The 10798-nt window shown below is 38.3% G+C and overlaps 2 protein-coding genes across 2 annotated transcripts; one reads left to right on the top strand and one right to left on the bottom strand.

The window, feature by feature from the left end:
- Nucleotides 1–1162: 1162 nt before the first annotated feature.
- Nucleotides 1163–1904, bottom strand: LOC112229487 (guanine nucleotide-binding protein G(T) subunit gamma-T1-like). The gene is made up of 2 exons (XM_024395353.2): nucleotides 1788–1904; nucleotides 1163–1623 (listed from the first exon to the last, which is right to left on the bottom strand). Exons 1-2 carry the CDS (start codon nucleotides 1884–1886, stop codon nucleotides 1495–1497), a joined length of 228 nt encoding a protein of 75 aa, XP_024251121.1. The 5' UTR covers nucleotides 1887–1904; the 3' UTR covers nucleotides 1163–1494.
- Nucleotides 1905–4888: 2984 nt separating this feature from the next.
- On the top strand, nucleotides 4889–10397 carry LOC112229486 (tissue factor pathway inhibitor 2). Its single transcript, XM_024395352.2, has 5 exons — nucleotides 4889–5046; nucleotides 5446–5616; nucleotides 5906–6085; nucleotides 7499–7672; nucleotides 8226–10397. The coding sequence occupies exons 1-5, from the start codon at nucleotides 4971–4973 to the stop codon at nucleotides 8378–8380; spliced, it is 756 nt and encodes a 251-aa protein (XP_024251120.1). The 5' UTR covers nucleotides 4889–4970; the 3' UTR covers nucleotides 8381–10397.
- The last annotated feature ends 401 nt before the right edge of the window (nucleotides 10398–10798 follow it).

The following is a 10798-nucleotide window of genomic DNA, read 5'->3' as shown; positions in this document are numbered from 1 at the left end:
TTTCTTTCCTTAATGAGTTTGAGACAATCAGTTGTGTTGTGACAAGGTAGGGTTGGTACACTGAAGATAGCCCAAGAACAGCTCAAATAAGCAAAGAGAAACAACAGTCCATCATTACTTTATGACATGAAGCTCAGTAAATCCGTAATATTTCAAGAACTTTTAAAGTTTCTTCAAGTGCAGTCGCAAAAACCATCAAGCACTATGATGAAACTGGCTCTCATGAGGACCGCCACAGGAAAGGAAGACCCAGAGCTACCTCTTCTGCAGAGGATACGCTCATTAGAGTTACCAGCCTCAGAAATTGCAGCCCAAATAAATGCTTCACAGAGTTCAAGTAACAGACACATCTCAACATCAACTGTTCAGAGGAGACTGTGAATCAGGCCTTCATGGTCGAATTGCTGCAAAGGAACCACTACTAAAGGACACCAATAATAAGAAGAGACTTGTTTGGGCCAAGAAGCAATGGACATGAGATTAGTGGAAATCTGTCCTTTGGTCTGATGAGTCCAAATTTGAGATTTTTGGTTCCAACCACCGTGTCTTTGTGTGAGACAGAGTAGGTGAACGGATGAGCTCTGCCTGTGTGGTTCCCACCGTGAAGTATGGAGGAGGAGGTGTGATGATGTAGGGGTGCTTTACTGGTAACACTGCCTGTTATTTATTTAGAATTCAAGACACACTTAACCAACATGGCTACCACAGCATTCTGCAGCGATACGCCATCCCATCTGGTTTGCGCTTAGTGGGGCCATCATTTGTTTTTCAACAGGACAATGACCCAACATACCTCCAGGATGTGTTAGGATTATTTGACCAAGAAGGAGAGTGATGGAGTGCTGCATCAGATGACCTGGCCTCCACAATCACCCAACCTCAACCCAATTGAGATGGTTTGGGATGAGTTGGACTGCAGAGGGAAGGAAAAGCAGCCAACAAGTACTCAGCATTTGTGGGAACTCCTTCAAGACTGTTGGAAAAGCATTCCAGTTGAAGCTGGTTGAGAGAATGCCAAGCTACAATGTAGAAAATAGTCCAAATAAAGAAAAACCCTGTAATGAGTAGGTGTGTCCAAACTTTTGACTGGTACTGTATATCAGTTATAATATATGAGCTCAACAGCTATTTAGTCTTTGAAAACAGCCCAGGTGACTTGTAGTTGTAAACAAGCTCATTTAATGACTTTGGTTTCATCTAATAACGAAACAGATGGTGCACACTAAAGATATGGGAGACAAGCACTTTACTGACAAATAAACCATCCAACAAAGCTCTGACAATCATTGCCAAAAACTACTCTTATTTACTGCATCAATTCAGGGAGATGAATTTACATGGGTTCATGAGGTTTGTATATATTCAGAAATTTAAATTCATTTTTTTTGTTTTTTGTTTCTTCTTGGTTGGCTAATGGTGATCCAGCAATGTTTCCTGGGTAGGGGGAATGTCCTTGGGCACTAGAGGGGGTCTTATCTGTTCTTCCTGTCCTCTTCAGCAGACGACACATCCACCTTTCAACTCCTTGAATGGGTTCTTGTCCTCTGCAATACCTTTGACCAGGGTGTCCTCTTCTACACCGGCCTGAACGGCCTCCATAAACTCAGTACAGCACTTAGACGTCTGTCGTACAAAATAATGGTCTACCGGTAACACACACAACTTTAATATCAAGAATGCCATTACAGTCTCATTTGATGACCAATCCAGATCTCTTATTGTTCCTACATAGATATTACTTTTACAATTGGAAAAATTATCAATTAATGTAAGCTGGTCAAATTTACCAGCCATCTCTCAAGCTTGACTTCAATCTTCTTTTGGTCTCTTTCCATTTCAGCCTTATCCACGTCTGTCAACTCGTCCATATTTATCACCCCCGGCATTGTCTGTCAAAGAAAATAAATACATTGTAGCCCGAAGGGAAGATAAACATTAGTCTTAAAGTAGAGCCACACTCACAAAAACTATTTTAAAATGTGCCACGCAGAAGCTTGCTAATCATAATTGCATACATTAGGTGGTACTTCATTAATTGTTTTGTTGATTGGGGTTGTGCATATTCATTGGTATATTATATTTTTTAAATAGACCCCAATCCTACACTCAGATTATCCCTTCCCTATGATTGCTAGATTAATGAATTGAATAATATTAATTCATCAAATATATATTAATTCATAAAAGACAAGGAACAAAAGGACTTACCGCGTCTTACAAGGACCAGTTTTCCACCCCTGAAAACTGCCAGAGAAATCCCTCTCCCTCAATCCAGGTTATAAAGTAATCTGCATAAACATCCTAATCTCTTAATCTGATTAAAACAATGCCCTTTATTCCAACACTGTAGAATCATAGCAGAGGGCAAAGGGCAACTCTCCAAAGTACAGGAGTTAGGTTGGAAGTTGTGTTGTTGAGACGTCTAAAAATGCCATTGAGAGTGGAAGAATATCAATAATACATGGATACGTGCAATATTTTGCCTGTGGTTCTCTTCACTGTTCCAGTGCAGATATGGGTCAAGGGGAATAACACGGCAGTTCATGTTAGCATGATAAGAAGGCTAATCTGTATTTACCTTCAACCTGTCATGATGAAGGATACATTATCATTAGGATCCTCTGCATTGTTGGAAAAGGACCTGAAAGGAAGCATTTCACTGTTAGTCTAAACCTGTTGTTTACGAAGCATGTGACAAATAAGATTTGATTTGATTTATGAATGTGACAACTATAGCAGTTCTCCAGGAGATATAAGGGATTGATGAGCTTAAACTGAAATCATAGAGATACTGCAATAGCTGCATCCATGAGCTGTGTCGGCTAGTATAGTCTAAGTAACTATAAGTCACATTTTCTATGGCTTTGGGACGAAGCAAGGTAACGTGTTTTCAGTGGAGAGTGTAGATGTAGGAAAGAAACTGCAGCTGATGCATCCATGAGATGGGTTCCTATGTATCTATTAGCCTACATGTTCTGTGCCTTTCAGATGTAGAAAGGTTTCATGTCAGTGCAGAGAAAAGGTGCAGAGAGAAAAAGTGTGTGGGAGTATATTGGTCACTGGTCAGACATGATCCTGTCAAGGGAGAAAGAGTATTGTGCCATGTTGAGAAGGGGGTGGAGGAGGTAATTTCTATGGAATGAATGACAGCCTCCTCTACAATATACTGAGAGCGATGGAATCAAGGTTAAACTAAGAGGACAGTCAGGGGTTCATGTTATGAAATAATTTCCCCCTCTTGTTGCTGTCCTCCACCTATGTAATTGAAATGTATTGAGATGGAGAAATAAGCCTTTCTTTTCTTAGACCAAGGCTCCTATTCAATATGCAATCAATTACAGGTCAAGCACTGAGTCTAGCCTACATTTGAATTGTGCTGCCTGTATGTTTTGGATTCAGGCACAGAACAAAACAGGGTGACTGGTTTGAAACGAAAAGAATCTCCACTGCAAATGAATTGAAACATGTTTGGTGCTCTACATGGTGGGAGACAATCTCTATAACTAGGATTCCATCCAATTTGCAACAGATTTTCATGTGAATATTCAAAAATCTGCAGAAAACAATATGCACATTTTCCCAGCAGAGGTATTTCCATCTAACTGACTTTTTGCAGATAAAGGGATGTGCTTGATGACATAGTGCACGTAAAAAAATATTTGGCGTTTAAATTCCCATGTACCGAATGACAAATACAAGTTAATTGGAATTTCATCGCACTTTCAACTCTACTGATGTATTTGTTACAACAACTAGGTTTCAAATGCAAACTTTGTGTGTGAGTAAAGTACCTGTTGGATAAAAAAATATTATGACAGGCCTGATGGAAAGAGGCAATTTGTCGGTAAACTTTATAAATGTGACATCACAAAATATGCTACAAAAGTTGGGATCTTTTTGTGTCAGTAAAATGTATTATGTAAGAAATTGCGGTGGGAATGCTTTTATGCACAAATATTGATATAATAACCATCATATAGAAATAAACTTGGAGTAATGTGATGACATGTTGTGTGGTCCTCCCACTACAAGGCGGGAAAGCATGTTGTTTATTGGCTACAGATTAAATATATGATGAATTTCACAGGGTGATAAAAGGGCATGGTGATGAGTTTAATGCTCATTTCCAATACATATCGAGGATTTTATTGTGGTGACATGATGATCGATGCTTTGTTTTTTGACAAATAAAAATAATCTCGCTATTTTGTCTATAATAATCTCATCATGTAGTAATAGGCTATACCGTCACTGTAGTTGCTAGTTGTCGGCTAGAGCGCACGTGTTTATACCAGAGTGGGCACAAACTCTATGTAATTCAACATTTTTTTTGTGACAAAACCATCAGTAGAGTAGAAAATGTAATGGAAACACATTTACATAGAAATTTTTATCCGATACGTGAATTTAACCGCAAAAGTTATGTTTATGTGCACTTCATAATCATGCACAGCCTTTTATCCTCAACAAGTAAATATGTTGGAAACATCTCTTATGTGGAGAATGCGGGATTTTGGAGTGTATAGAGACACCATTATCATGTAATTGAACTACTCTGAAGACAGCAGTCCACAACATGACACATATGGTCATAAACCTGTTAACAACTCATTATTCTCATGAAACCGATGATTTATTAATCATCACTAGCATAGTAGTTTCGTTCCCAGACTAGCCTACATCTATTCTGGTGTATTTCCACAGCAATGATTAGACCATAGCTATTAACCAAGATGGGCGTCTTACATAAATATTTTAGCTGTCTATCAATGTGACATTGTCTGTGATTCAAATCATCACATTAATCAGGTCGTTTTAAGACCTACGAATTTTTCTGAAAATGACAAATGAGTCATCAACTATAGCCCGCCCCTCCGGCCCCTTGGGAAAACCTTTACAATAGTATAAATAGCTGCACATCTCGTGCGTAAAATTAGAAGGGTAGTTGAATTTAGAACCGATCTACGACAATGGAGTTCAGTTCGTTGATTTTTCTGATATTTTCATGCTCACTTTGTTACGTTTTTGCGTTGTCACCGAAACAAGGTAAAGAAACATTTGATTACCGTGACTGTTGATTGTATTCGTTATGAGAGGTCTCAAAGCACCAGAATACCGTTCAACCCCATGATAATCAATATAATGGGCGCTGGCTCAAGCCTTTCTAGTAGTGATAAAGTTGTTGTTGACATGAATCTGTACTTCAGCAGAGATGTCTTTACCTAGGGGAATAATTCAACCCGTATCGTGGGATTTCAGCGTTACAGTTTGATTGACAGTTAAAGGCAATGTTTCCTCATTATGGTAAACGCTACCGATTTAACAGGAATGTACCTTTACATGTCAAGCATGTTATCTGTAACGCTTCAGCGATACAGATTGAATAGAGCCCCTAATTACATAGCCAGCAATAGTGTTGACGTTGTGTGTTTCTTCTCATTCCAGAGGTGTGTCTTCTTCCAGGAGACGAGGGGCCTTGCAGAGGAGATAGCCAGCGTTACTACTACAATACTATCACTCAACAATGTGAGGTGTTCAGCTATGGAGGCTGCCAAGGGAATGGCAACAACTTCATGAGTTTTATGGAATGTAAGAAAGCATGTTTTAGGATACCAAGTAAGTTTATTCGCATTTTAATGAAAGACTCTATTTGTTTAGCAATTGCAGTAATTTTCCTTTGCATTGAAAAGTTTGCTGTTTATAATAATGTATTTATTTATTTCATATCAAAACTATTGTAACCACTGAAATCATGATGTTTGTGGAAATCTGACCTATTAAAGTACTAAATATTTGAAATGGACACTTCAACTTATTTAGGGTAAATGGCAATACACCGTGACACGTTTCATTTTTCAAAAGTTCTTATACGAATGTGTGTCTTTGCACCTTCAACACCCACCAGAGATCCCCCAGATCTGCAGGTTCCAGAAGGAGGAGGGCCCCTGCCGTGCCATGCACTGGCGCTACTTCTTCAACATGACCACCATGCAGTGTGAGCAGTTTGTCTACGGTGGCTGTCAGGGCAACGAGAACCGCTTCCAGAACCAGATGTCTTGCATGGAGTACTGTAGACCACACAAAAGTATGTGGAGAATGGTCAAAGTCAACAGTCAGGCTGTTTTCTATCAGCTGTACTGCACAATAGGGAAAACATTTCCACGTTAACTCATCAGTGTTGAGCACATAGGCTCATTCCACGTGAACAAGGCTTGTTATAACCATATTCTACTGTGTTCTACTGTGCTCACTCTGTTGTGTTGTTAACTTTGTATTAATTTTGAGGAAACATATTTAACTTTGCTCACAAGAATTACATGAAGAAGTATGTAGAAACAAGATTAGAGGAACCTCTTTCATGAAATCGGCCGGGCAATTTGATTGTAAACACCCACATCCTCGTCAGACCCTAAACATGAGGATGTGTAATAGTTGATATTTACAGATGTAGGATCTTAATTTGATCACAATGTTGTAGGATAACTTTCCTGCAATGCAGGACATTTTAAACGTGTAGTGTATTTGACATTTAAAAAGGCTTCTGAAGTTTGTAATTCCCACTTTAAAATGTCAGACTTGATTTTCCCTTATGAAATGTATCAACCCCTACAAACATTTCCATTGAAGGTGCACTCTGCAGAAATCGCTCCACCATTTCCTGGTTGCGAAAATTCAGATAGATTGCCTAATTTCAGGATATGTGACAAAATAAGAAATTATAGTGTAGAGAATTGTACCATCTAAACCACTGTGAAATATATTTTCCATAACCAAAAATGTTGTATTTTCAGCTGTTTGAAGCTGGTGCACAAAACTGAAAGTAAAATATGCAAAAATGTAACTTAAGAAGCAGAATTAGCGCGCATAAAACAGATCTACTGGTTCTTGGACTTGCTTTCAATGAGAATGACAGATTTATAACTAACATTTCTATGTGAATTCAGTTGGGTCGCCCAAAAAGTTACATATTGCATCTTGAATTATAATCTACACAATAATTCACATTTCCTGTTGCTGTAGGATTTGTTTCCTGCTGGCTCAAATTAAGATCATACATCTTTAAGTAATCAGGAAATTAAACAAGATAGAAGGAACAGCAGTACAAAAATACCAACCCTGACTAACAGCCTGCTCTATCAATACGATACTCAAGGGCCTCACAGTTTGCGAGTGCCTTAATTTTCTGCAAAAATTGCCCTGAAATGATTCCAAATGGCCCTCTATACAGCCTTCTCTCAGTTGTGTGTCTGTTCATGTTCAGAAGCCAGAGATGATCCTCTTGGTCTAAAATTAGACAATGCTAGCTGAAGAGTAGACTACATTTACAGAGTACTCATTGTCCTTTCTCTAGACTCCATTATTCCGATATGATTACATCCAGTGCCCTCGCTCAATTTTACATCTACTAATGTAATTAAGACACCAGAAACGAGATAATGTTAGCTGAAGAGTAGCCTTCTCTTTGAGAGTTCTTATAGTTGTTTTGTGTGATTGACAGCTACTCCTGTGCTCTGCCTGGATCCCCTGGATAAAGGAGGCTGTGCTGCGTCTATACTGCGCTATTACTACAACTCAGCTTCCAGGATGTGTGAGCAGTTCATCTATTCAGGCTGTGGAGGAAGCAGCAACAACTTTATATCCAGGCAAAGCTGCATGGACGTCTGTGCTAAAGGTATAATAATGGCCATGACACACATACTCATGCACAGACGTAATCATTTAAATGTGGCAGATTATAGACGGGTAGAAGGTACATGTAGCTGTGGTCATGATGTGACTGGGGATACTGAATAGATGAACCACTCACACGTCCAGGAAGATGAGTTGTAGTAGTGGTGCAGTGTGTGGATCAGGTTATAAGGAACAGGCTTTATTTCTAACGGGATCAAGCACAACCAGCTTTCAATGCAGTACAGTGCCCCAAAATAGATGGATTACGCCTATATCTCTCAATTTTAGCCACATTAATTGGATATTTGTGTAATATAATATATGATTATGCTATAACTGACAAGTATGTGTAGTTTAGGTTAATTTGCACACAGTTTTCAATAGTTTTAGATGGTTTTAGTCGAGCTGAGGCTCTCCCTGCCCCCCCCCAGCAGGCCAACCGATCGTTCTGCACCTTACTGTGACGTAGTAGGGGAAAGGGAAAGGGGGACACATAGTCAGTTGTACAACTGAAGAATAACCTATATGACGATATGTCATTTTCTTTGTTTCAGCTGGGAAACCATGGAAACCCAGAAGAACAGGCTTGAAGAGAACAACCGCCAAAAAACGCATTAGAATAAAGTCTAATAACGGTATCAAATCAAATCAAATTTTATTAAATGGTCAACAATTTGATTCAGTGATTTTTATTCAAAGAGACACATGAATTGACTGTAAATGAACAGACATTGAAATGTTGATTTGTATGTTTGTTTTTTACTGCGCCAGAAGTAACTAGCTACTTGCACTGCCTTTTCTATAGATGTTAACTGTGATGCAGTGTTGAAAATAGCGAACCAACCACCCAAATGGGAATCAACCTACACCAGCAGTATTTTTGCTGTGTACCTTTCTGAAGATGGTGTATTGTAGAATACATTTACCATGGCAACTATCATACAATATAGCATTTAATTTTTGTTAGCAAAATAATGAATGTATTTTTTAGTATTTTGTGTTTGTAACATAGTATATTTCAACAAAAACCTTTGTTTAGCTTTATATGAAGTTTTCGCACAATGGCATATTTTGGATCTAATTTTTAAAAAACTCAACTTTGCCTTGTCTGGATAGTCCTGTTATTAAGCAGGAATAAGAACTGAATGTGTATCAATCCTTATTTTGTATTTGTTCTTAACTGACTTGCCTAGTTAAATTTAAAAAATTACATCTTTATTTTCCCCTGGATATTCTTTGGTCACGTATGCTTGCATCGTCACCTTGTCCCTTCTCATCTGGGTTTCCACGTGATAGCACAGCCACAAGGTCAACATTGGCTATTATCATACAAATTAATGAGAACAAAAATTCACTTTTTGGTCTTAATTTAAGGTTACGGTTAGTCATAAGGTTAGCAGTGTGGTTAGGGTTCGGTTTAAAATCACATTTTAAGAAGAGAAATTGTAGAAATATGCAGGGTTTATGGCTGGTCACAAAGTCAACACATCAATGTAATATGTGATACATACTGACACACCTGCAGGTACATTCCCATCCATTATACAATTACATGACAATTCAGATTTATTTAGTTGTTTTGACATGAACCCTAACTTGAAAGTTTTGGTTTGAAACAAACTCAGAATAGAAAAGTAATAACCTGTTCTGTTAACTCTCATACATTTGATTGTATCTGGAAATATTAGTTTTGGCAGCATAATCAGTATACACAGTGTTTGACTTGGTCAGGAGCTCACCAAAACGGAGTACTGGCACCTCAAAATGTCTACTGCTTCCAATAGAATATTGGCTTAAAAATATTGGCTTAAAACTATTGCAGAGTTCCTGCACCTAAATACGGTATAAACACTACCGGCACACAAAATGAGTACCGGCACCAATTTCAGACCAAGTGGTGTTGTGGTGTTGTCTCCTAAAAATACACCTAGGAGCCTTTTTTTGTCATCCTGTGCTTTTTCACTTTTTTTTTTTTTAATGTATCTAGGCAAGTCTGTTAAGAACAAATTCTTATTTATAATGACGGCCTACCCCAGCTAAACCTGGACCAATTGTGCGCCGCCCTATGGGACTCCCAATCACGGCTGGATGTGATTCAGCCTCAGTGCCTCTTAGCACTGAAATGCAGTGCGCCACTCAGAAGCAATGTAGCATTGTTCAACCACATGATTCAACCATTCCATAAGATAATAGTTACGGCACTGATTCTGCATCAATAAATATTGATGGAAGTCATCAAAGGTAAACTGCTAGCCCATTCAGTTGGGATATAAATAGTATAAAACCTGTCGGGCTGGTTCTCTATTAGGACTCCAGGGTAAACCATCCATTGCTGAGGATGTGGTATCAGAAAGGATGTCATAAGTAGGCCTATCAATCTATCTGGCTGTGGCTATCTCCCTGTCCTTAGATGGGGTCACAGGATGCTAGCGTTGGGAAGGAGGCAGACAGTGACACAACTCAGAAAATCCAATAGAAAACCATGGACCAGAAACGTAATAAGCATTAAAAAGGATTTAGAAGGAATTAAAATGTTCGCATAGTTGTTCTGTATGCAAATTGCTACTTTGAAGTTTGCACTCCTTGCTTTTGTAAAAAAAAACTAAGACGCATTTCAGACAAGCTTGTTAAGTTTAATCACATAGAAAATGTATCCCTGTTTTTTGTCGCTTTGTTATGAGATAAAATCTCCAGCAAAAGCCATTAAAAGCTGTCCATCTCTGTAATAGACTTGGTGGTTTATTTTCTATAACAGACAAACCGTCTGAAATGGAACCTATTCATTTTGAATGGTACTGATTATGAGAGATTTGACTGACATAAGAGTACTTGAGGCCACTGTACTAGTCACAGGACATTAGGTAGGGCAATTTACTAGTAATTAATTCACTGTTTTAATTAAATTACTTTTATATACAGAACCATGAGCTCCATGTGCTAATCAGTCCATTTCATGAGTTCTCAGACCCTTTAGCTCTATACCTTACGTACTGTATAAGCCAAGCCTGTTGTTAGGAATGTTCAGTTACCATAGTATTACTTGTCATTCTATAAACATTTAAATAACAAAGCATGAGTATTTTTCATAAACGTGATTGCATGTATACCAATTAATCATGTGTTCTAT

Source organism: Oncorhynchus tshawytscha, linkage group LG31 (assembly GCF_018296145.1).
Source record: "Oncorhynchus tshawytscha isolate Ot180627B linkage group LG31, Otsh_v2.0, whole genome shotgun sequence".
In the NCBI taxonomy this organism is placed as follows: domain Eukaryota; kingdom Metazoa; phylum Chordata; class Actinopteri; order Salmoniformes; family Salmonidae; genus Oncorhynchus; species Oncorhynchus tshawytscha.
The sequence above is the reverse complement of the archived record's forward strand: the minus strand, read 5'-3'. Positions and strand labels throughout refer to the sequence as shown.

What these genes read in the sequence shown, in the direction of transcription:
- LOC112229487 (XM_024395353.2), bottom strand. Translation starts at nt 1,886, where the DNA reads ATGCCGGGGGTGATAAATATGGACGAGTTGACAGACGTGGATAAGGCT. An exon ending in TCAAGCTTGAGAGATGGCTG is followed by an intron (nt 1,624 to 1,787) that starts GTAAATTTGACC and finishes TTTGTACGACAG; the next exon opens with ACGTCTAAGTGCTGTACTGA.
- LOC112229486 (XM_024395352.2), top strand. Translation starts at nt 4,971, where the DNA reads ATGGAGTTCAGTTCGTTGATTTTTCTGATATTTTCATGCTCACTTTGT. An exon ending in GTACTGTAGACCACACAAAA is followed by an intron (nt 6,086 to 7,498) that starts GTATGTGGAGAA and finishes TGTGATTGACAG; the next exon opens with CTACTCCTGTGCTCTGCCTG. An exon ending in CATGGACGTCTGTGCTAAAG is followed by an intron (nt 7,673 to 8,225) that starts GTATAATAATGG and finishes TCTTTGTTTCAG; the next exon opens with CTGGGAAACCATGGAAACCC.